At 35.1% G+C, this 26198-nt stretch overlaps 3 protein-coding genes and 1 pseudogene across 3 annotated transcripts; 3 read left to right on the plus strand and 1 right to left on the minus strand.

Annotated features, from left to right (window-relative positions):
* Positions 1 to 11494: 11494 nt before the first annotated feature.
* Positions 11495 to 13243, minus strand: LOC120168986 (pentatricopeptide repeat-containing protein At2g01860-like). Its single transcript, XM_039177226.1, has one exon. It carries the CDS (start codon positions 13033 to 13035, stop codon positions 11527 to 11529), a length of 1509 nt encoding a protein of 502 aa, XP_039033157.1. The 5' UTR covers positions 13036 to 13243; the 3' UTR covers positions 11495 to 11526.
* An 883-nt stretch (positions 13244 to 14126) lies between these two features.
* LOC120169015 (MLO-like protein 9) lies at positions 14127 to 17549 on the plus strand. The gene is made up of 15 exons (XM_039177251.1): positions 14127 to 14228; positions 14701 to 14758; positions 14842 to 15125; positions 15283 to 15399; positions 15502 to 15559; positions 15657 to 15748; positions 15851 to 15925; positions 16013 to 16101; positions 16179 to 16228; positions 16362 to 16402; positions 16495 to 16668; positions 16771 to 16806; positions 16891 to 16958; positions 17063 to 17123; positions 17218 to 17549. The coding sequence occupies exons 1-15, from the start codon at positions 14127 to 14129 to the stop codon at positions 17419 to 17421; spliced, it is 1509 nt and encodes a 502-aa protein (XP_039033182.1). The 3' UTR covers positions 17422 to 17549.
* A 1210-nt stretch (positions 17550 to 18759) lies between these two features.
* LOC120168988 lies at positions 18760 to 20289 on the plus strand (annotated as a pseudogene).
* A 3616-nt stretch (positions 20290 to 23905) lies between these two features.
* LOC120168989 lies at positions 23906 to 25462 on the plus strand. Its single transcript, XM_039177228.1, has 4 exons — positions 23906 to 24205; positions 24623 to 24725; positions 24823 to 24984; positions 25171 to 25462. The coding sequence occupies exons 1-4, from the start codon at positions 23931 to 23933 to the stop codon at positions 25333 to 25335; spliced, it is 705 nt and encodes a 234-aa protein (XP_039033159.1). The 5' UTR covers positions 23906 to 23930; the 3' UTR covers positions 25336 to 25462.
* Positions 25463 to 26198: the final 736 nt, after the last annotated feature.

The raw sequence follows: 26198 nt of genomic DNA on the forward strand, positions 1-26198 counted from the left end.
GTGTTCCGAGGTAGAGTAAGTTAGTCCTAATTTATATAGACTAACTCCATTGTCATTATGCTCAACGCCAGAAATCTTTCATTTGGAAACATTATTTTGTTTTAGTAAGAGGAAGGGGAAAAGGTTACCAGTCCAACTTGTGATTGATTATTTTCATTTTTTTAATTGCAAATTATATATTTTACATAAGTTTCAACTTATGGTCTCAATGAAAATTGATTTTTTTATTAAGTTAAGGTGATTACAAAGTAGTATTTGTTCTAAATACTCTCTACCATTTGACAATAAACGCTCAATCATCCTGCTGCAGTCGTTGGTGCTCAAAAACGTGACCTCAAGAAATAACAACGATTCTTTTAACCATTGAGATATAGTGGTTCGTGCATAAACAAAAAAAAATGATTTTAGTTATGTCAAATTATTATTATTTTAATATTTTATCCATATAAATTTTAAAATATACTCAAACAATTTTCATAAATTATACAAAAAATACGAGATAAATTGAAATATAATAAAAATATGAGAAAATTGAAACAAAACTTGGTATAAAAATGACATTATATATGGTTTATTAATCCTTTTAAATAATGTAAATCAATCCATGAGATAAATAATTAAAGTAATAACAATGAGTGATTATATATAGATTAACTCGTTTAAATGTATAAAAATAAAAATTCCAAAGCAATTGAATTTAATGCAGATTCTAAATTAAGTGAGGTACAAACCAACCTATAAATAAAAAATGGGTAAAGTAGACTATATGATGTTGTTTTATTGAGTCGTTTGAGATTTTATCCATAAAAAATTAAATTTAAATATAAAATATTTTAAATAATTTTATTTTTTTTAAAATTTTTCCTTAATTGAATGTAGATCCTAAATCAACCAACGAATTCAAATATAAATCAACTAAAAATTTAGTGATAAAATATATTTCTCTAATTAAATTGCTATTAAATTTATTTAAATAATTTAAAATCTAAAGATTCATTAATTGATCGAATGATCAAGAATGTTCATATTATATTACCTTGTATATGTTCGAATCTCAACATTTATTTTGGATATACAATAACATTCTACTAAATCATATAATAATAATTTAAAATCTAAGCTCCAAAAAATCAAATAATTGTGTACCATAAATATGGACGGATTGTGTTATGGTAACCTGAGTAATGCCGTAACCATGCATATATTAATACTTTAGATTTTATTCTCACGTACTTAATTAAACCTACCCCTTATCCCTCTGAATATAAATACATATTTATTACGAAGGTTGAAAAGAAAAACTGCATCCGGAGTCATGGTCATTCGTTTTGTGGTTGCTTGGAAACTCCTTAGGTACTAATGGGTGGCTCAATTAATATTCCTTGGAAAACCAAGCTTAAAAAATGGTGGATGACTTTTGAATAAGACTGCACCTTCTTCATATCTTCCCATTAAAGGGACAAAGAAAGTTATGTTCCTCCACTGGAAAAGAACTAACATGCAACAGAGGAAAAGAAAAATGGCAGGTTCATGGAATTCTGGGACTGGGAAATGCCTTCGAAAAATCATCCTACGACTTTGTTACTCTTCGAGGGGAAAATGTGGTCAGTTTGGTGGTATACAACAACTTTAATTATCCGAGGCCAAATTTCTCTGAAGGGTCGCGGTCAAGGAAACTCTGCTTTGTATTGGTCCCTTGGAATATTTGGGCTTCATCTTCACAACAGCTTAAGTCTCTCTCTGCGGCCGTCTGCATACATAAAATTCCCCCCCTTTTCTTATGATCGATTCCTTCTTGATTTCTTGATGCAGCTTAAGAATCATATGGCTTCGTTAAATGTCTACCATAAGTTAAATTTTATTAACCGACTCTTAATTAAATAAAAATAAAAATGAATAAATATTATATTTTTTAATTCAATAAAAAAATGTATAAAACTTAAACAAAAATGATATACTTTACTCGAGATTTAATTACAAGAAATAGAAAAGGAGCTCAAAAAACAAATTAACCCAAAAAAAAATCCTCAAAAGTACAAATCTTGTAGTGGATCTGGGTTTTGTCCAAAAAGATAGATGTTTTGGGTTATGACAAAACAACGTCGTTTTGTGGGTGTTATATATATGTACAGTGAATATAAAATAATATTTGTTCAATGACTCTTAACCATATGATAATGAATATTTATATTTTTAGATGAACGATGCTCAAACCTAAAACCTCAGGGAGTAATAACTCCTTAACTACTGAAGTCGTTCAGTCCGCGTTTTTAAATTCCCCTTTTAAAGTGTTTCTAAGACTTTCTTTCTTCTTTTAATAGGCTTAAAACACAAATAAGTACTTAAAGTATATTATTTCTTCATTTAAATATTTAAAGTATGTTTTAGTAAAAATAAGTATCTAAACTTATATTTTTGGTCAAAATAAGTATCTAAAGTGTTTTATTGTCAAAATAAGTTTTCAAAGTATTTTTTGGTGACAGCAGGTATATAAATTCATGGATCAAATTTTAAATAGTGTACATGTTGCATGGATAGTTTGGATATGTCGTGTAAAAATTAATTGTTAAAATTTAATAGAGTTATTTTTTTAACATATAAGATCCAAATTGTTGATATAAAGTTATACAATATTTAAAATTTTACATGCGTGTTTTAAATATGTTTCGTAATATATCTAAGTTAACATTTAATTTTCAGATAATTTGCTAAACTAACAAAATAATGTGTTTAAAATGATATTGATAATTTAGAGACCAATTTAGAGTAGTTGCAGACTTCAAGTCACTATAAATGAATTGTGGATTGGCCTTGAAATGTAGATATTCGATTCCTCTGGCAGCACCGAGAGCAATCTTTATACGTTTCTCCCAACTTAGAGTGGAGAGTTGGGTAGTGCTCGATTCGTGTTCACTAAAAATTTTTGTTGCTTGTTAAAATCGTTAATTTTTTGTTCGACTCGTGCTCGTTAAAAAATTTGTTGCTCGACTCGTGCTTGTTAAAAAAATTTGTTGCTCGACTCATGCTTGTTAAGCTCATTGCTCGTTAAACATGTTGTTCGTTAGGCTCACTGAAATTTGTATCTTATTTTTTTAACTATAGGTAAAATCTACTAATACTATAAATTAATAGATTAGTCATTTATCATGTTTTTATTATATATTAGTAAATTAGTAATTTTTGAATGAAATAATTTTTTAAAATAACTACAAAAAATTATTAAAAAAATTTAACGAGCTGTTCGTGAACTTATTGTGAAAATGCAGCCATGGAGGCTGAGAGTGATAGAAGGCTGTGTTGAGTTAGCAAAATGAGAAAGGGGACAGTAAGAGGGAGAGATGACATAATAAGCTTTTTATTGAACAATGAAAAATACTCAGCTTGCAACCTAATACAAAAGGATGGCTTATATAGCCCAAGTAACCAACAAACCATAACAAACTAATAACAAGCTAATAACAAACCATAACAAACTAATAATGCTCTAACATTCACACTACTTTTCAACCTTTTAATTTTCTTCAAAATGAACTTGCTATTAGAGAGTTGATCAAACAAAGAATGCAAACTTAATAAGCTGGAGTTCAACCGTCTTGATGAACAATTCACCGAACAAATTCTCTTTCACCTAAAACATCTTTCTTCAACTTTCCTCGGCTTTTCTTCTTCTTTATTTTCAAGAGTTATTTTTCATCTTCACTGTTCTTCCTCTTCACTTATTGGGACTTTCTTTTTGTTGGAAGCAAGGATGTTAAGCTACGAGCTCCCGGATGCAATCTGAAGCATCTCTTGGGCAAGAAAACATCTTATTTTGTCTGGTTAAGGAAGGCAAGGCTGTTAAACTCTTAACACTCCCCAGAGATTTTCTTCTATGGTAACTTGGCTGTTAAACCTCAAAGTTTCATGTCAAACTTTGGAGAAGAAGTGACAAGTGATGAAAGATACTCTATGAACACCTTAAAATTACTGTATGATTTGAGAACCGAACGGAAAATACATAACCAACAAAATAGTAGATGCACCAACTCAATTCAGGAGTATTAACCACTCAATGGTCAACTTAGAAACAAACCATCAACACTTTGTAGTGGCAAAACCTCAATATGAATGAATAACAAGAGCAGTAGTGAACTAAAACAACCAAATATTAACTAAAACAACAGCTAAAAAAATTGACATATGCAACAAGCTCCATTGAAAAACCATCAGCAAAACTGGTAATCAACCAAAGCATTAAAGAGAAACATCAGACTAGTTCGATCTCATCCAGTGGTTACGTTCATCTGATAGCCGCCAACAAATTAAAGTTTGATTGAACCACAACTAAGAGGAGACAGTCCACACCAAATGAAATTGAAACAAGGTAAATACAACATCAATACAGGGACACGTAGAGGGAAAAGTTAAGCAGTAAACTTCAGAGTTACACATTCAGACATTTCTTCGACCAGTTTCTAGGCATTCAAATTGATACGCATCAGTAAAAAAATCCAAGAAGCTGCCATAGAACCATGCCATAACAGAGCACCAGCATTCAAGAGAAACAGGACAACAAATGCAGCAGAAGCCAAACAACAACAGTTGCATGCAACCAGGAATCTAAGATCTGATGCATCCAGATCATCGATGCAGTGCATGCACACTAAACAAGAGAAATAATCTGAATCACAAGCATGTGTCGATCTCAAATTGAAAGGTAGATGACAATATAATTGTGGAGGTATCTCTCAAACTTAAGCAAGCCGGTTTGAACCAAAACCACATGGAAAAACAGCAACACAAATGCCCAACACAAACCAGATTACAGCTCCAAGAACCACACTCCAAAAAATCAAAATGAAGAATCAAAGTGCAACAACGCTAAGAATAACCATAAAGGTATAGATCTCACCGGAGAAACAAATCGACGATTCCAGATTGCAGAAATACAACATCAGCAAAAAAAAAAAGACAAAAGAAAGACGATGAATTAGCAACAAATCGCACGGCGGTGGTAAAATCGGCTCCAAAAAGCAGCAACGAAAGCAAAACAACATTAGGACCGTTGGCGAATAATACCATGTGAAAATGCAGTCATGGAGGCTGAGAGTGATGGAAGGTTGTGTTGAGTTAGCAAATGAGGAAGGGGACGGTAAGAGGGAGAGATGACATAATAAGCTTTTTATTGAACAATGGAAAATACTCAGCTTGCAACCTAATACAAAAGGATGTCTTATATAGCCCAAGTAACCAACAAACCATAACAAACTAATAATAACAAACTAATAACAAGCTAATAACAAACCATAACAAACTAATAACGCTCTAACACTTATCGAGTCAAGTTGGACTTTGCTCGACTCATCTCGTTAAGGCACTGAGTCTAGTCAACGTGAATCGAACTTTTACCGAGTTTTGACCGAGTCAAGTTCGAGCTGTTCACAACTCATTAAGCATCCCCACTCTTAACCAGGTTCTTGATCTGCATACATATTTAATTGGTGACATTTGAGGAATGAGGATTATTTTTGTGCTTCTTTTCATATAACAAAACCATCTGCAAACAGTTCCTTTACATGAGAGAATACTCTGATTAACACTACATGAAACATCCAAGCCAAATTACAAAAATACAATGGGATAAAACAAGGTGAAATACATCCAAATTGGAGCCAAATTCCAAATGTTTGCATTTCTAGTTGCAGGTGCTAGGCACGCTTAATATATAGTTGAACATGAACATCACCCCAACAAGCAAATGCACAGCCATCCAAAGGTCAAATTCTAAGGCTACCTGATGTCATTGCCAAGAACTATATGAGAAATAAGGGGAGCACAGATTATAGGTAATCTGTTTATGCTTATTAGCCCCAAGACTACAATATCAACAATATTAGCCCCAAGAATCTGCTGGTTTTTCTGTTGATGAAGAGTCATTGCACTTTACTTCTTGTGGTGCCTGGTTAGAGTCTCTCATACACTCTCTCTCATATCGGTGGTTTGTAACTCTTCTCATTCTCTTGTGGAATATTTGGAATCGCCAAAATGTGTACTACCATGAATACCAATTTTTACCTGGATGACACATTATTTCCTTTAGAGTTGCTCTTCAATCATCATATCTTGAAGCTGTTTCATCTGTTGGAGCAGAATCTATATTGTAGTCATCGCTTACTCGTCCTTGTCGATGGTTGAAGCCACCAACTGGAACCATTAAGATTGACGTTGATGGTGCTTGTCTGAGAAAGCTTGGGTCTATGGCAGTGGGTACTGTGACTCGTGACAATGTTGGTTCTGTTATTTATGGCTGTGCTTTTATTTGTGCAGGTGTTCGTAATGCCAGTTTAGTTGAAGCTCAAGCTATTTTCCATGGTGTCCAATTGGCGGTGGAGATGAACTGTCCGAGTGTTGTTGTTGAGAGTGATGCTTTTTGTCACACCCCAAAAATACTGAGGTTTGATTATTGGATTAAAATAAGTTAATTGGAGAACTAAATTGTGAGTTTTTTTTTGAAATAATATGTTATTATTCAAGCTTTAAAGAAAGTTTAGGGACTTGAACCCTGATTATTCCATCATTCTTTGGCTGTTAAAAATAAATAAATAAAATAAATTAAGTTACGTGGTTCAAGGCTTGAGCCCATGTATTACTAAGAACCAAACTTATGCCTTAAGCATCTAGGCTAGGTTACTTTACCTAATGAGACATGGAGAAAATATTTCTAAAATTTGTTATTTGTTTTCAGATCCATTTTTTATTCGGTCAGATCATCATTCTTTCCCGATGAAAAACATCGAGCCAGAGGTGTTTTTTCAATGCTGTTGTCACCATCGTCCGAGCATCACTTCCAGCCAGCGGTGGCTTACATCGCTTTCATTACCAACTCCGTCATCGTGTCGTGACTGTGGTCCTCTCAACCAAGCACCCAGATCGAATGTCGTTCATCGCAAAACAGTGAAAGAAGTTTCGAAACCCATTTTTGGATCTCGGCCACCGTTCGTCGGTAAATGTCATTGCCGACACCGGTCGATGCGTCGTCTCATCCCAATCAAAACCTGGTGATAGATTTTCGAGCTTTATTATCGTCTGCCGTAGAGAACGGTCGAAAGCTTCATCAGAAGTTAAAAACCCGTCACTGATTTTTGTTGATTCAAGTTGTTATCAACGACCGTTTGCCTCACCGCCACCACCATCAGGTTCCTCGCTCTATTCCAACCAAAATCCTACAGATTGCATTCTCTCTTATCGTCGTTTCCTCCGACCGTCATTGGGTAAGTGCCGATTGTTTTATATTTAATTTTCATCATTGATTGGTTGAATTATTGGGTTATGTTATTTTGGAATGTTTCGATTAATCAACTGTCATCCCCTATCCCTATCGTCATCTCACATGCCACAACACGCCTCACCGCCACTGATTTTCGAGCTTTATTATTGTCTTTCGTAGAGAACGGTCGAAAGCTTCATCAGAAGTTAAAAACCCGTCACTGATTTTCGTTGATTAAGGCCGTTATCAACGACCGTTTGCCTCACCGCCACCACCATCAGGTTCCTCGCTCTATTCTGACCAAAATCCTACCGATTGCATTCTCTCTTATCGTCGTTTCCTCCGACCGTCGTTGGGTAAGTGCCGATTGTTTTATATTTAATTTTCATCATTGATTGGTTGTATTATTGGGTTATGTTATTTTGGAATGTTTCGATTAATCGACTGTCGTCCCCTGTCCCTACCGTCATCTCACGTGCCACCACGCGCCTCTGTCGCGCGTGGGGTTTGTATTACAGTCGAGTTTTCCAGAACTGAGTCAACTCATGAGTCAAATTGCTGATTCAGTTGAGTCAACTCATATTGGTTCATCCTAGTCAACTTAGATCGAATTGAGTGCACCCGTTGACTTTGACTTTAACGTTGACTTGAACTTTGACATTGACCCTTGACTTTGACCAAAAGTCAACTTTTCGAAAAAAAATCATTTTTCATGTTTTTCGACATCTTGAATTTGAATCTTAAGTCCGTTTAGCCAAATTCAAACCCAGTAAGCAGTTTTTTGGTGTTTTATCTTCGGAATTCAATCTGCTTTTTCGATCAAGTTTCGTTTCTGACATAATTTCTTTCACTGTGATTCTAAGGTATTGTGGGATGTTGAATGCAAGATCAAGGACAATTGAATGGAGTTCAAATAGTCGATTTATGTGCACAGAAATTGAGGTAATACTCTACTACCTTTTGTATGCTTTTCGGAACTCATTGACAATTGGTAAATGCATAGATGGAAATGATTGGTTAATTAGGTGTATTTAATTATTGTTGGACTCAAATTGAATAAAATTTAAAGACATAACACTGTATAAGATTTAGATAGCTCGCATAAGAAATTATAAAATAGCACTATGGAGTAAAATTATGAGAATGCCCTCATACTGCAAAAGGACCAAGATTGCCCCTAAAAGTGAAAAATAATCATGAAATGACATATTTGATCAAATTACCAGAAAAAGTACATATATTTGGATTTAACAGAATTACCAAAATGTCCTCGAGCTATAAAATAACTAAAATAACCTCTAGTATTCAAAAACCCAAAATACTTTTGAACCTTAAAAGGACCAAAATACCTTGAACTCTAAATGACCAAATAACATCAAGTAGGGAAATGACACAAAGACCCTCATGACCTAAAAAATAAGTGAATGTTATTGGATAATTCTGGAAACACTGAGAAAACTTAAGTATTGTACCACCCTTAAAGGTTGTGTAGTACGACTCAAGTACGTCGGTCATCTTGAAGACTGTTGCAATACATAAATAAAATAAATACCATCAGAATACGTACAATTTCTCAAGATTCGTTCAATGATGGTTCTGAAGATGATCAGTTCGACTAGTGCTGTCAGCATTAAAGTGTGATTCTTGAAGTGTATCGATTCGAGTGGTTGACATGTATCGTAATGCTGAGATTTGTTTAGCTCGAGTTGACCCGATATCCTGATAAATTGACATAAATATTGAATGTCGAAAATCATCGTTCACCCTTTTTGGATTAAGTTGCTAAGAATCTAATAGAAATCAAAGTGTCCGAAAACCCATGATGGCCTAAATAATGAAATCGCACTGGTTACATCTGAAATTTATTCTGATGTAAAGGTTCATAAATACCTTTCAGATACACATGAAATCCTAAATGGTTCTGAAGCATCAATTCTTGAATGTCTGATTAGATACGTTAGTAATTAACCTTTTTAACAGGAACATCGATCCTGAAATCCGATCAATTTTGTGTAAGTTCATATTTTCTATTCCTGATAATTTCCAAGCGCTTTTGAAAAATATCTAGATCCTCTCGTGTGTTCTCTATTGACAAAAATGTTTTCTCTGATTTATATAAAGTATGATTTCTGATATCTGGTTTCTGATTACTGACAAAAGGTATAATTAGCTCCTAATTTCTGATATTACTGTTTGCTATCTGATCTGTTTTATTGGGGTATTGTCTGGGGTATGTGTCTGGAGACTCTGAGGTTCATCTAGCTGGTAAATCCTTTCTGTTATGATCATTCATATTGGACTCCTAGATCTTAGGTGTCTAGGGTAAGTCTTTATGGATGCATGTTCTGAGGTATTGCATTTGGTGTACGTTTTGAGTGAAACTTTGTATTTTAAATAAAAACTCAACTTCTGATTTCTTTTTTCTGATATTACTGGTTCTATCTGAAATTATTTTATTGGGGGTATTGATTGGGTAGGATTTTGGAGTCTCTAAGGTTCAGCTAGCTGGTAATCCTTTTTGTTTTGATCATTCATATTGGACTCTTAGATCCTATGGGTCTAGGTAAGTCTTTATGGATAATGTCCTGGGGAATTTCACATGGACTATTCAGATGGAGTGTACTATAGTGATTTTAAAAACATGTTTTACTGAAATAACTACTACTGTTTTTAAACTATGATTACATTTTATTCTGGTTTTGAGAAACACACTAGACGTTTGTTTCAATCTCCTGAACCTGGTCTTCTGAACGTTTCCTTTGAATTATAAGCTTTTTGTCTGTTACCTGAAGAAATATTAGTGAAATTCCAGTTCATCTCGAAAACATGTAGATGCCTGAGTCAATAAGAAATTTTTTATGCTTGTCGTTTATCTGCTTGTCTTTCAACATCATCTGGTAGTTCTGTATTACTGAGCTTCTCAAAGCTCACTCTTCTACTCACCATTTTAGGTTTAAGGATTCGATCCAATGCAGCTAACGACATCAGTTTAGGAGTTCCTTCACCTTGGCTTGTAGAGTACGATACTAGTGCAAATAAGGGTCATGTAGGTCACTTTTGATTTTTATACTGAGTCTGGAATTTGTATGATTTTATTCCTGTTGTAATATATGAATGGTTTTATGAACTTGTATTTTATTTATAAATTGTTTTATGATTTTACATGTTTTAACAAAAAAAATTAATTTCACTTGGATTTTTATTGTGGGTCGCTCCGGTGGTCCTAATATGACATCTTGGATCGGATTGGGTCACCCGTATCAGTATGACGGTGTTACACTTTCAATGTGGTAAATCAGCTTTTGAACTCTTCATCTAATCGAAGTGTTTTGCGGTTTTGTTTGTCTGGGGCTAGATGGCTTCTTGATGCTCATCCGCAAGTTACGGTTTCCTACACTCGCAGGGAGGCGAATGGTGTTGCGCACGCTTTAGCAAGCTTTGTTTCTCTCACTGCTCAGCCATTATTATTAGATCACAATTTCCCTTCATGTCTTGTAATTGCTGACGCTTTTGTTAATACATGAAATACGGTTTAAATTCAAAAAAAAAAACTTGAATGAAAACCAGCATTCTTCTGTATTAAACAAGTAAAGGCATGTCCTAAGGATATATAGGGAAATGAAAAGTCTAAAACATAAAGAGGGAATAAAAGGGATAAAAAAAGATTCAGTAGATAATGCGGGAAGTAAAAGGATTACGTTACAACAAAATTCTGCACGTAATAAAAAGGGGGGAAAATGACCAAAAGTTCATCTTCCGATCTACCCATTGGCATGTATTCATAAACCAAGAGCCTCTGATTTCCAGCATAAGAACCTCCACAATGAATTCCTGATTGCCCTGAAGATCATCACGATTAAGTTGTTTAACAGAAAGAATCCGCTTTTTTATCATACAATCCATTGATTCAATTCAAATTTAAAATTTACAACAGATTCTGGAACGTGGCATGCGATATAGAGGAAGAGAGAGATAAAAAGGAAGTAAAGCAAATAAAAACGTTAATGGTGGAACAAGAAAATTAGTACCAATTCGAACAAGGTTACAAACGGAGAGAATAGATAAGGGTAACGAGAAGGTTATAATAATAATAATCATAGAGAAAACAAGGGTATTATGGGAATTGAATTAATGAGCTAAATTTAGCGAGAACTAGACTAGACCATTAGGGGCCAGATTGACAAATGAGATTTATGTCACAATTCACAGGAAACACCAATTTATACATATATTCCGAGATATAATAAACATGACAATGGTGAAGTAAATTAATACCTAAATTAATAATCTAAAATGTCTTTCTCTAGTTGTGACAAATTTGACAAGGTTTCTTTATCCAATGAAAACCCCGCCATCTTCGCCTCCTTACAAACCTCCTTACACTTGCTCACTCTCCCTGAAACCATATACATATTAATCATGTCCCGATACATGTCGTATGTTGGAGAGAAACCAGCTTCCTTGAGTTTGGAAAAATATCTCACGGCTCTCGACACATCTTTAAGGCCAACAAAAAGCTTTATTGCTACACGATAAGCAGGAAGATCCAAGAGGCATTCCCTGGCCTCCATTTCCCAAACCACAGCTAATGCTTCCCTGTACTTCTTCTCGGAATAACGACTATGAAGCAATGTTGTGTACATCACCACACTCGGCTCACGCCCTGATTGCTTGAACCAGTTAAACAAGCTCTCCACAATCTCGAACTTGCCATGCCTAATGCATACCTTCATGATCGCTGTACAGTCCTGCTGACTCAAATTCAAGTCATCTCTTTCTCCAAGATCATCCAGTAAGTCCACTACAAGCATGTGTTCATCGGGATTCTTCCCAACCTCCAATATTAACTTTGCGTGAACGCTTGGATCCAGCACTCTTTTACTTTGCTTAGAAACTGAAAAAAGCTTCCAAGCAAGACTCAAGCTTCCACCTTTGATGAACCCTTTCACCATCGCCTCAATAACACTACGATTCGCGGAGATAGTGAACTTCTCCAAGTTGATGGGCAGTTTTAATTCACGCGTCCTAGCCAATACTTCAACAGTTGAAGTCAAAATCCTATCATCCGGGTACAAGTGAGGCAGCTTCTGAGCCCAACAGAAAGTTTGCAGAGCTCTTTGTGGAAGACCCAGGTGACCCAATTCCCGAATTGTCATTGACAACGAACCCTTACGCAAAAAAGGAGCCCACTTATTGAGGACGGCAGACACATCGTCATCGGAAGCCAGGTCTTTAATCTCTCTTGCTAAGCCAACGAGAAAAGTTGGGTTCTTGTATGATTGTTTTGATACAGAAGCGCGGGAGGAGGATACCTCAGGAGAAGTAGACTTAACGTGTTTCTTTGGCGTAGGAAATCCCAGTGGCCGTAGCTTGTAAGGAAGTGGGAGAGGAAGAGGCCTCTCTCTGCCCAATTTTCCAGGCTTTTGAGGGATCCTTCCCTGAAAAAGTGACGATATGGCTTCAATCTCATCTGATTCCCAAACAGGATCAATATTCACACGATCTTCTTCTTCTTTTTCTTCAAGGGAATCATTGTGATCGTAAATTGAATTTATTTGTTCATATTCAGTGGGCGTGTCGGTTCCAGTTGTAGGTTTCTGCAAGAACAAGTTGACGCCAAAGTCAGGAGGAAGCTTGGTGCGACGCGGATAACGGCGGTTCTTGGGTAGCTTCCTATAGCAAATTCTTGTGTTAGGATGCGCCAGAGTAGTAACACAAGTTCTCTTTTGTACCTTTCCTTTCAGATACATGAAAGGATATGCGGTGATGGATGATAACATGCAATCCATTTTTTTTAGTACTAGCGCGGTGTGTGAAATGAAACTTGGGCGGCAAAAAGGGATGTTTCAATGTGTAAGGGGAATTTCTTCGAACGGTTTATCGGCGTCGAAAGTTATTCACGGACAACTTCTCTTTGAAGTCTACGGCTGTAGGCTTGAGAGCTTAACCGAAGGAAACAATATAAAGGCTTAGCAGGAGGAGATTTGGCTTCGTTCTATCATCAAGTGCACCAACTATAATCGACAGTGTGAGCCTGCCGGCGTTCTGCGTGGTTGCTTTATGTATCGCTTCTGTGCTGGGGCAAGCCGACGGATGTACTAATATCCATTTACCACATCCAGTCTTATTTTGTTTAAATATTCGAATTGCCGTTAAAAAACACTTTTAAATATTATTAAAAAATATACATTAATAGTCATTAAATTAATTTTTAAACTTTTCTTTTGTCACTGACATCTCAAAAATTACAGAACAATCATTATACTTTTTATTCAGTTATAAAATTGTTGTTTTTATCATTAGTTCCCAATAACATAAACAATATAACATGTACAAAAATATTTCGATTGATCTATTCATTGCAATTAAAATTTCATCTTATATTTTATAATATTTTCAAATAATAGTTTTAAAAAATCCACATGATTAAAAACATTAGGAAAAGTGATTCACCTAATTTAGATTTTTATTTTACTCTTTTCTATAATTTAGAAGGAATAAAGACTAAACAGTGGATAATTATTAATTATTACAAAATTAAAATAAAATGAATTAAACTAAGATTTGGCTTAATATGATAAAATTAAAATATGATTATCAAGTGAAATGAAATACTTGATCTCCTAAGTAACATGTAAGATTTGAATCTCACATTATATATGTAAAATGATCACTTTTATAATAAATTTTATGATATTCGATTCATATTAGTTGATTAATATAAACTCAATATATACGAATATAAGAAAACTAATTTTAATATGAACTTCTTTTGTTGGTTTTTATTTTCTGAATTTAATACTTCAATTCAAATCCTGTATGGATTAACAATCCGGGGGGATCGGAGGGTGCAGGCTCGTGAGTAATAAATAGTAACAAAATGACGAGATGCAAGGCGTTAAAAGGTGAAGATGTAGAGGCAAGAGCAGAAGTTTCAAACATTTGGATGATCAACCGCCACTTGTCGACGTCAATACCGTTGGTTTTACGAGGAAAACGAATGAATCCTCGGAGGTAATTGAAATTTTATAATAATTCCATGTCTCGAGTTTAGGGTGAAACTTAATTGGGTCTCTGGTTTACGAATAAAGCTAATGGATATGCGGGTGCATGCTTAATTAAGCGGCACCATAGGTTTTCCAGTTTTCCTTCTTCATTTTCCTACCCTATGAATCAATAAAAGGGAACCGTATTGTCTTATTCGAATCGATAATCGTAAAATCTATAATATAAATAAAATAAATGAGTGGAGGAGGACACTCCGGCAGGGAGCTTGATCAGACTCCAACCTGGGCTGTGGCGGTCGTTGTTACTCTGATCATCATCATTTCAATCGGTCTCGAAAAGATTCTCCACGCAGTTGGACATGCATGTCATCTTCCCCATTTTTTGATTTGTTTTTCTTTGCCTTTTTATTCATAATAATGACATAAAATTCCATTTCATCATTTCAGGTATTCGAACATAAAAAAAAGGAGGCTTTATTAGAGGCTCTTGAAAAAGTTAAAGGCGGTAATTAAAATCAATCACATTTTATTTCTGCTTCTTCTACAACATTGTTATTGTTATTATTGTTGCTGTGTTTTTCGTTGCAGAACTTATGGTGCTGGGATTCATTTCTTTGCTGCTGACGTTCGGGCAGAATTATATCTCCAAAATCTGTATACCAGAGGAGGTTGCTGATACCATGTTGTTTTGCCCCAAAAGACACGCGGAATTGGGCCACGGTCAAGGTGGCCACGGTGATCATCAAGAAGAGGGTCATGGTGATCGTCATGAAAAGGGTGCCGGCGGTGAGGAGCATCATCGGAGACTGCTTTTTTATGATGATGCGCGTAGGTTTTTATCAGGTCATGACTCCGCTTCAGCTTGCGACAAAGTAAGAGTGCATATCTTCAATAACATATACTCCATATATATATATATATATATATATATATATATATATATATATATATATATATATATATATTAGGGTTGAATTCGTTGCATTTCCAACCTTGAGACTGAAGCAGATGTAAATAATGGAACTGTAGGGGTACGTGCCACTTATATCAGTGCATGCATTGCATCAGTTGCACATTTTCATTTTCTTTTTAGCAGTTTTTCACGTGGCGTATAGCGCCACCACGATGATGCTGGGAAGATTAAAGGTGGGAAGATTATCCTTTCACTTTCTTAAAATTTCCCCATCTTTAGTTAATCATATATATAGGTGTAGTGTGCCTGAATCTCTTCTTATTTATGCATTGCAGACACGAGGCTGGAAGGAGTGGGAACGGGAGTGTATCAACAGTCTTAATGAACTTAACGGTACAATAACACTAGTTTATATACATACATGCATGCATGCATGCATGAATGAATGCATTCAGACTGATTAAAATTTATGTGTTGCTTGCTAATTTAGATCCTTCAAGATTTAGGCTCACTCATGAGACATCCTTTGTGAGAGACCACACCAGAGGTGCCTGGACAAAAACAAAATTCTCCTTTTATTTCGTAAGAATTAATCAACTCTTTATTTTTTTTTCTGTTTTGTTTACTGGTTTAAAGGTTTAAAAAGAACAATGAGATTATAGGAATGAATGAACTTTTTCCCAGGTATGCATGTGGCGACAATTCTTCAGGTCTGTTCGCAAGGCTGATTATTGTACGATGCGTCACGGATTCGTCAGTGTGAGTTTCGTCTGCTCGACTACCTTTTTGTTATTTATTTCTCCATCTGCTGCAACAATTATTATGCATTCATATTAATCTATATAGGTCCATTTAACACCTGGGAGCAAGTTTGACTTTCAAAAATATATCAAAAAATCATTAGAAGATGACTTCAAGGTGGTCGTCGGCATTACGTGAGTTTCATTTTTGCAACTTTTACCGGTGGTGCTATTTTCTTTCCTTTCTCTACTAATACTGGCGGTGCTTGCAGTCCGGCATTATGGGGTTTAGCAGTGCTCTTTCTCCTTTTTGACGTCCACGGTTGATTTCTGTCTTTTACATTTTACATACACAGATACTGGATCTTGTCCTGTTTTTCACTCCACTGTATTTATTTGTTTTGTTCCTCTTAATCAAATATATTCATTCATGCATGCTTGTTTGATGCTTTCAGGTTGGCATATTATGACTTTCATGTCCATGATGCCTTTAGTGGTAACGCATTACCCATGAAAACTTGAATCCTCATTTATGAACTTTGTTATATTACGTAAATAACAACCTTTTCTTTTTTCTTTTTTAAAAAGTTAACTTTAGCAGTTGGGACCAAGCTTCAAGCAATTATAGCACGAATGGCACTGGAAATAGTAGAAAAACACGCTGTTATACAAGGGATGCCTCTTGTGTCAGTCACTGACAAGCATTTTTGGTTCGCTTATCCTCCCTTATGCCTTCATCTTATCCACTATGTCTTGTTTCAGGTTTGTTTTTCACACCCTTGTCTTCCTTTTGATCATTGTCGCAATAGGCAACGCCTTATAGATATTCTGACATTCTTTACTGTATGTATGTGTCATCTGGAGAATGCATTCGAGATCACATATTTCTTCTGGATATGGGTAATGTTATTGTTGTTCTTCATATTCCGATAACGCCTACAACAGGTGAAACCAATGTTTCTAACCATCTCTTCTAATATACAGTACGAGTTCGGCCTGAATTCATGCTTTCATGAGGATTTTACACTTATAACCATAAGAGTTTGTCTTGGGTAAGTCAACTAAATTTGGAATGCCGTATTAATAAAGAAATAAATATGTGAATTCATATGTATTTTTCTGCACATATGATGATGGAGGGTGAAATTTTTGACAGGGTGGTAGTCCAATTCATATGCAGCTACATCACACTTCCACTCTATGCCCTTGTTACTCAGGTAAATCCGACCTCCAAGATCCTAAACCCTAAACCAAGTTTAGATTTCTATTCCATGCTCTCTTCTGATACTTGATTGGTCGTTGGATTTGCAGATGGGGTCGACCATGAAGAGGTCAATCTTCGATGAGCAAACTTCCAAGGCCCTAAAGCAGTGGCACAAGAAGGCTGCCCAGAAGACCGATCATGGCCATGGCCACGGTCATGACCATGGCCATGACCATGGGAAGAAAGAATCCTCTCATCATGAGAAAAAACCGGAAGAAAATGGAGTTGAGGGTGCTACACCAGCACATTGACGCTCTGGCTCTGGTGAGGCTACCCATCAGGATGCCAATGCTGATCGAACAGTCCACAAGCTTTAGGCCACAACAACTACCTGCTAGATTAACACAAACTACATCTATTAATTAATAACTCGTTTAATTCACGTTAATATACGTCGCTTTTTGTAATGTGATTTTCATATAATAGTGTCATGTAGTGATTACTCAATGCGTACGTTGGGTTACATCAGAATTAGTAAGAGATGAAACTCAACTAATTGCTTGTAATTACTGATTTTTGTCATTGGAAAGTCTTCAAGTTCAAACATTACCCATTATCTAGCATGCACAAGTAAATAAGCAGGAATCTCTATATAGCTTATCGATATCCAAAATCATCACCAAAGCTTGCCTTCTCTAGGTAGTCACTAATCAGCCAACCTACTACTCTTACGCCAAACGTGTATTTTTAACCCAGGCTGCCAATCTATTTGCCAAAAGCATGCATTCTTCTTCACCAGAGCTAGGGAGCTATTATAAGCATTCTGCTTCTTGATCATATTAACAAAATCCAACTCAGACCTCATTTAGAGAATTATAACTTTTGAAATTATTAGTCTAATAAATTATATTTTGTTATAATTATCCAAATTCAAACTTCATTTCTCTCATTTACAAGATTATAAAAATTAATATTTTATTCTAATTGGCAAGGCCATATGAGAGCCTAGGCAGGAGGGCACCTGTCAAGGACCTAAAATTATAAAATTCACATATAATTAAATAAAAAGAGTAAATTAGTTAGTCACCTAGCACTTTATTTATATTTTGGTTATCTAATTATTATTTTTTAAAATCATACTTTAAGATGCATTTTGTTCTTGTTTTTAGTCAGACGTACCGTTAAAAAATTAACAATGATGATGATGAGATATTTTTAATTTCCAATTATTTATTCTTTTATTAATTTTTGACAAAATGATGATAACTAAAATCGAACGTGAGACCTCTTAAAATTCAAAATTCTCAATAGGTTTTGTTATTTTTTGACAAAATGATGATAGCTAAAATCGAACGTGAGACCTCTTAAAATCGTATCGAGTCACTAAAATCACAAAAACAACCCTACTAATTGATATGATACTTTATGAAGCTTAAAAGTTTATTTGGATGAACATGTAAAATTGACCCGATGATATTTTAAATTTATGGTGTATTTTTAAATCATTGAACTGTTGACGATAAACTTCAACAATTTCATCTAATTGAACGATTTTTTCCCATTTGTGTGAAGTATAAAGACCAAGTTTTAACAAGGGTTAACAAATTTTTCATTTTTGTAAAGTAGAGGTGTGAAAGTCAAATTATACCAAATTTCTTTATGTGGTTTCGAATCGGACTCTTCATCGCCATTAGCCAGTAGCGTGTGCAGTCGATTATCTAATAAAGAAATCGTATTTCCGACGGAATAGCGTAAACCCAGATTTTCATATCTCCCAAAACCCTCTAATCTGCGAGAAAATTTGTTTCCAGTTCTATCCATGAATACTGCAAAGATGGTGGGTGTGGTTGACTGGACAAAACTCCAGCCAGAACTCCTGGAATCCATCTCCGAGTACCTGAAACTCTACTCCGATTACATCAGTTGCCGAGCGGTTTGCCACAGCTGGCGGTCCTCAATCCCTAAAACCCCTTTCCATCTCCCTCCTCAGCTCCCCTGGCTCATGCTCCCTCCTTCTCAGTCCCACCAATGCCTCCGCGCCTTCTACGACCTTTCCGCCAACAAACTCCGATTCCTCTCCGTCCCCGAATCGTCCAACCCTAATAGACGCCACTGCGGCTCTTCCCACGGCTGGCTGGTTATCCTCGACGAATCTCCTTCTGTTCTCCTCTTAAACCCCCTTTCCCGAGCCAAACTCCACCTCCCTCCCCTCTCCTCTTTCCCCAACGTCCACAGCTTTAGCTACTCCCACGTCGGCAAGGAATACTCCCTCCTCTCCCCTTCCGGCGATCGGTACACTCGTAATTTTGCGCCAAATGCGAGATTCCTTCGTTAAAAAAATCGTGCTTTCCGCCAACCCTTCCAAAGAGCTTCGTTTCGTTGCAGTGGCGATTCTTAATCAGACTGGCGAGTTAGCTTATTGCAGAAACGGCGACGATTCTTGGCGCTTTATCCCAGGTACTCAATCTTATTCCGAAGATGTTATATATTGTAAGGGATTGTTTTACGCTGTAAATAAACAAGGAGGAATTGTAATCTGCGACGTTCACCATGATTCGCCCCGGGTTTCCTTTGTCCAAATGTGGACACAATTGAGCGGTGATATGCAATATTTGATCATTTCTGGAGATGAACTGTTACTCGTTACCCGTCACCTTGATCTTGAATTCAATTTCGAGCCTGATCAGCCCTATTTGGTTTATAGGACGAAGCGCTACCAGGTTTCTAGGCTGGTTTGGAGTGGACCTTATTGGGAAAGAGTGAAAAGTTTGCATGATAAGATGGTTTTTATAGGTGAAAATTCTTCATTATCGTTGTCAGCTAAGGATTTTACAGGTTGTATGGGGGATTGCATATATTTCACAGATGATTACTCTGAAAGTAACTATGATGGTGCTTTTGGGGAACATGATATCGGTATTTACAAGCTATGGGATGGGAGCATTGAGCCATTGCCCTGTTATCCACGAAATTCTCTCTTTAGATTTCGTTGGCCTACACCACGTTGGGTTACAACAAGTCCATGCTAATGCGACTTGAATGGAATGTACGTGAAAGTGCTTCGTTTGCTTTGTTTATTTTAATAAAAATCTGCATATAAAATGTGGTCTTCTGTTGAATGATCAATATTTGTCTGTGCTGTTTAAGATGTTTGTTAGGCATGAATTTGCATTGCTTTTGTGAGACCTTATAGATTGTAATGTCATTGTAATTTTATCTGAAAGTCATTTCTTTGATGACATCCATGAACCATATTGCTTAGTTTGAGCATCTATCTATGCACGGTAATGTTAGACCTTCAAAATTACTCAATGCCTGAAACTCTGTGATGGGCAGAGACTAATCCAGGGATCTTCTAGGCAATTTCTAGTAGCAGTTTAACACGGTTTCTGCAGTTAGAAGTTGGGACAAAAGCAACTTTTATCTCATCTCACGTTTACAACAAATAATATTTTAAGACTTGTTTCTTTGGTCAGGTCAATGAAGTAATAGTTAATTAGTTACAACATTTCAAGCTATCCATAGATTTTATCAGCATATGCATGCATATCCATCGACCTTTCTTCGTACAAATGCCATTCCATATTCATCCAACCACAGACCTTACACTCCTCTTATGGCATGACGTAGATCTAATATTAAAAAAGCAAGAAGCACAGGCGGAACACCCACTCCTCAAAACTCAGGCTTCAACCGTCACTCCGCCCGATGATAATGTGCAAGGAAAAAATACTGTAAAACAAAAACATTAGTACTGTCTATTACAAAAAGTAATAAATAAAATAAATAACAAAAATTAATTATTTTATTGTATAGTCTATCACGTTATAAGTAATTTCACCAAAATCGGTATATTTCGAAAATTAGACGTTGCTTTTCAAGTTTAATACAATTTTTAAAATTTTGTACAACTGAAATAGAAAAATGGAACTCTAATAATTTTCTCCTTTCTATAGTAAGAGTCAAAATCCTAATTTATTCTCTAAATTATTGTGGGTATTTAAGACAATAATATCAGTTGTTTAACAACTAAGTCGGTTCTGAAAATCTGGATGCATTCTGGATGTCTTTTATGTGTCTGCATTGAGATGATACAGTTCTGACCTTCGATCAGGGACATTTAATTGAAGTTTGATTGGATTTTCTAGAAGAAGTCTTCTCAGATTCTGGATTTATTATTATAAAAAAAAGTTCTGATGAGTAAACACATTCCATTGACTAAGGTTCAACAGAGATTGAAGAATCGTTAAAAGCTCAGTTTTCGCATATCTTTGATTGGGATAAATTTTGAGGACAAAATTTCTTTTAAAAGGAGAGTTTCACACCCAATTAAAATTCTTCTTTAAATTGCAAGGAACTAAAGTACAAAAGTTTAGAGTTTGAACTTCAAATTGAAAGGAAATTATGAAATAAAGGACTTGTTGTGCAATTATATCACTCTTTGTAGAAGGAATTTAAATTTCATACCTAGAAAAACCCTTCTCTCTCTCTCTTTCACTTTCCAAAATTGGAAAGCTTAATCCCTCCCTCTTTCATTTTCCATTTTTTCTCTCGTATCAAAATGTAGTTTATCCTACATTTTAAATGTTTGAGTGTATGATTTTAAGCCGACAATGAATCAATGATATAACGATGATGGATGCAATTAACATTCTTTTATATTTAGTTTATTGCATTATTTTGGGAATTCTAACGGACGGAACCTTATTTAAGGCTAAGTAAAGACGTAAATTAAAATATTATAAAACGTATAATTTTTTCGGTTGGACTTAAATTAAAATATTAAATTTTCTTAATTTTTTCGGTGGAAAATAGGAAAGAAGCAAATAGTAAATGAAACCGACTGCATTGATGTTAGGGATCTAGACATGGACAGCCAGTGAAAAATGAGGAAACTCACTATTTTACAACATTAGTTTATTGTATTTATAAGAAATATTTTATTCTTTAAAAAAGTCATTATTATGCTAAATTGCATTAATGTTTATTTTACCTTTTTTAAAGTATGTTTATCAAAAGAAAGTGATTTACATAGAATGTGAAGATCTAAGAAAAGAGGGATGGATATTGGATATTGGATATTGGATATTAGACATATATGTAGAGGGGGGAACCGATGTGCTGATCGTTTCGTTAATCTAGCATTCGAGAAAGAGGGGGAGTTCACATTCTGGACAACCCACCAGAAGAGATAATAGAGTTGTTAGAAAGGGATTTAAAAGCAGAATGTGTTATAAGATTGTAGGCTATCCACAGCCACTTCGTTTGTATCAAAAAAATAGTAAAATACTAGTTGAAATATTATTATATTAGGTGGGTGAATTGTCATTTCCCAGTCGGTCATATATAGACACACATGTAGATAGATGTCTTCAAATTCGGGTTGGTCTGTGACTCGGTCTGTTAAGTTCAGATACCCGGTAGTCGAATATTCATAAAATTTGGTTACCCGTATTTTTAGATTACGAGTATCAATTCATCTATTTTTTCAAATCACATAGAAAATATATAAAATTTTAAAAGTTTATTATACATAACCCATACACAAAAATTAGTGATTTGGAGTTAGTTTTAAGTATATATGTGTGTGTATATATATATATATTAAAGTTTATTTTCAAAAGAAAAAATTAAAGTTATTAATATCTATTGTGTTTTGTTCGATTCTCCTATTGACAAATTAATATTTTTTTTAAATTCAAAACCTTAAAAGTACATACAAATCTAAGAAAACATTAGTGATTTAAATTTAATTTTAAGATAAAAATATTAAGGAACCTTATATAAAATATAATTTAAACTATATATATATATATATATATATTAATATTATCGAGTTGGATCAGGTACTCGGTTATAAAAAATTTCGGCCCAAACTCAACTACCTAGAAAAAATAACGGGTCGGGTACTCGGCCCGATCGAGTAACTTTTTTTAAAGAACTACCAATTTTTTTTTAGGTTCGACTTGCCAAATCAACCGGGTCAAATATTTTTTAACACCCTACATTTAGATGATATAACACCATGAGATATAATCTTAAATGGTAAACTACTAAAATGACCACTAATATTTTATATTTATATATTTTTAATCATCATCACTTGCATTATCTTTTAATTAAGTTTTGATCATTAAGATATTGAATGTTGTTAATTTGATCATTAATAAACTGAATTAATTTTTATTTTAATCCATAAATTTTAGATAAAATACTAACTATGAGACTTTGTAAGACTAAAGAAGTGTAAGGACAAATTTTTAATTTACTCATTTTTAATATACTTTCCCCATACCGCACGTCCCAGGTTTCTTCTTGTTATTTTTTTTTCTTTGCATGTCACATTTGTTTTACGGACGTGGAGTAATGTGTATAGTTTCGTAATGACTAAATCGATAGAATAAATAAATATTAAGGATTAAATATATAATTATGTTAAAATTTTAACAATCATATCATCTATTCCGTTAAATTTTAGCGACAAAAAATTTGATTAACTCACTTAAATAGTTAAATAGTCGAATTAACAAAATTTCAAAATTAATAGTTAAAATGAAAAGAAATAATAAATGAATAGTTTATTCTTGAAATAAACTAATAATTAGGTGTTGTTTACGTAATAAAAGGTAATTGCTGTCAGTTGGTTTAATGAGATGGATACGAAATCCAATTAAAACCCGCTAACTGTCTTCCCTACCTTGTTTAGTTTCTTACGATTGATCCGCCCTTATGCTGTTGACTATCGGTAAAGGAAGGCCACTCAAAATGAGTATATATTTCTGTTTGGTACATGAAAAGGCCATTTGGGAAAAGAAAAAGAATGAGGGCGGAAAAGGGAACAGCTCTTTCATTATTATTCTGCTCCACTGTCTTAATTATTCTGGGTCATCGGATCGTTAAAGCTCAGTCTCTGCCACCGGTGAAGTACGATGGGTTCTTGTACACCAACCACCCAGTTGACTTGGACACGATTCTGATCGAGGCTTTCTTCGACCCAGTCTGCCCCGACAGCAGAGACTCGTGGCCTCCTCTCAAGCAAGCTATTCATCACTACGGTTCTCGCGTTTCTCTCATAGTTCACCTCCTCCCCTTGCCGTTAGTATCCTTTTCTTCTCTCTATTTTAATCGGTCGGAATTTGGTTTCTGTGTTTGAAAGTTTATTTATTTGTAAATATAGATTTACAAACTTGAATTTTTGTTTTTTACCAAGTTATTTTTATTTATAAACTTGAACTACTATTATTTTATATTCATTAATTTTGTTGAATTCTTGATTTTTGCTAAGTTCGTGTATTTAAGTTGAACCAGTATTATTCTAGTTTTAGCCTGAATACCAAGCTGGATTCTTTAGCAGGACAATCAGGATGAATAGTTGTAGATTCTGTCCTAATTTTTGAACTTGGAACATCCTTTTTTGTCTGAATTGTTATTGATCACAATTCGATTAGATTCATTTTCAATTTTGGTTTAGAAAGATTTGATTTTTAAGAGGCTTGGTATTGAAAATTGCAGTTACCACGACTATGCATTCGCTACTTCCCGGGCACTGCACATTGTGAACCTGCTCAACCCTTCTGTTACTTTCCCATTGTTGGACGCTTTCTTTGAGCATCAGGTTCTGATATTCCATTTTCCAGTCTCGCATTTACTTTTTTCAAGGGCACTGTATTTATGAGAACATTAACTTGTTGGGTACTATTGTTATGTAACAGGAGAGGTTTTACAATGACCAAACAAGCAACAAGTCCAAAGATGCTGTAGTGAATGAAATCTCAGAGTTTACTGCAGAAGCAGTCGGGAACTCCTATTATTCTGCAATTGTATCGGGTTTCAATGACAGGAAGACTGATCTTAAAACCAGAGTTTCTTTCAAGGTAAATCCTTTCCCCTCACGCCGCACCGCTTATCCCTTTCCCTTTCAAAGCAATCGATCGCCTCTTCAGAACCATTAAACGACATCAATGGTAAAAGAGAGTGTTGTTCCTCCTAGGAGTCTCGGTTCGAACTATTTTTGAAAAATTGTTCATGTGACTTACACTGTTATGTCTTGTGACATGCAGTATAGTGCTTCGAGAGGGGTGTTTGGAACACCGACTTTCTACATTAATGGATTTGCGTTGCCTGATTCGGGCTCCTCGATTGATTACAAGGGATGGAGAGGCTTCATTGATCCCTTGCTCGCCGGAAAGAGCAAAAACAGGGACGATTTGCCGCACTTTTCTTAATGAGGATTTCAGCTTTTCCAGACGTATTATTCTACTGGTATTTGCTTGACGTGTCCCTGTAAAAAATTAATGATAATGCACCTGTGGTGCTGGATGTTCTGTAATGACTGCCAAATGCTTGGCTAGTGAATTAAATAAGAATAACAATAAAGGCTTATATTGTTAAAGTCGGATTAAATCAATTGATTAAATTAAAAACGACCAATGATTGAGTAGATGCAATTAGCAGATCGTAATATCCCAGTTTTCCATACAGTAATGGTTCAATGACTAAAAATAGTGACAGCAATTCCCTTGTGTTGTAGTAGCGAACAACAATTAATGGAGTACAAATTGAGAGTTTTATTTTACCCACACCCAGTATGAGATAAGGTGGTCCACTTTCTCTTTATCTCTTTATTTTTGTTGTTGATATTCTTTCTCTCCTCTTTCAACATGTGTAGAATTCTGGGTTCTAAGGATTCCTAATTACAAATTGATGTCCATCCTTTAACCACCTTTTCTTTGCATATGATTACCACCCTATCTTCGAGGCTATTGAACAGCAACTCTTCCATGGGCTAAGATTGGTGTATTTTTAATTATAGCTTTCATGTTCTGTTGACTGGTAAAATAGACAACAACCGTGGAGGGTCATCGGACGGAAGCTTTATTGGTAGTTTTGAAGATACTGGTTATTTGTGTCTAGTTTGTGGTCAAGAAGAATCAGTCCCCCTCTTCTTACTGTTGCATGGCTCTTTATAATGATCTGGACAGGTGTTGGATGGTATAGACTAATTAATTGTCAAATAAGGTCATGTGTATCAACGCGTGGCCGCTGGTGATAATCTGCAAAATATGCTCATTGAAGTTGCAAGTATTGG

Source organism: Hibiscus syriacus, unplaced genomic scaffold (genome assembly GCF_006381635.1).
Source record: "Hibiscus syriacus cultivar Baekdansim isolate YM2019G1 unplaced genomic scaffold, ASM638163v2 tig00111743_pilon, whole genome shotgun sequence".
Taxonomy (NCBI): domain Eukaryota; kingdom Viridiplantae; phylum Streptophyta; class Magnoliopsida; order Malvales; family Malvaceae; genus Hibiscus; species Hibiscus syriacus.

Coding starts and splice junctions, on each gene's coding strand:
- LOC120168986 (XM_039177226.1), bottom strand. CDS start 13,035: ATGGATTGCATGTTATCATCCATCACCGCATATCCTTTCATGTATCTG.
- LOC120169015 (XM_039177251.1), top strand. CDS start 14,127: ATGACGAGATGCAAGGCGTTAAAAGGTGAAGATGTAGAGGCAAGAGCA. Junction 16,229..16,361: donor TCTCCTTTTTGACGTCCACG/GTTGATTTCTGT, acceptor TGATGCTTTCAG/GTTGGCATATTATGACTTTC. Junction 16,669..16,770: donor TCCACTATGTCTTGTTTCAG/GTTTGTTTTTCA, acceptor TGTCATCTGGAG/AATGCATTCGAGATCACATA.
- LOC120168989 (XM_039177228.1), top strand. CDS start 23,931: ATGAGGGCGGAAAAGGGAACAGCTCTTTCATTATTATTCTGCTCCACT. Junction 24,726..24,822: donor ACGCTTTCTTTGAGCATCAG/GTTCTGATATTC, acceptor GTTATGTAACAG/GAGAGGTTTTACAATGACCA. Junction 24,985..25,170: donor AAACCAGAGTTTCTTTCAAG/GTAAATCCTTTC, acceptor TGTGACATGCAG/TATAGTGCTTCGAGAGGGGT.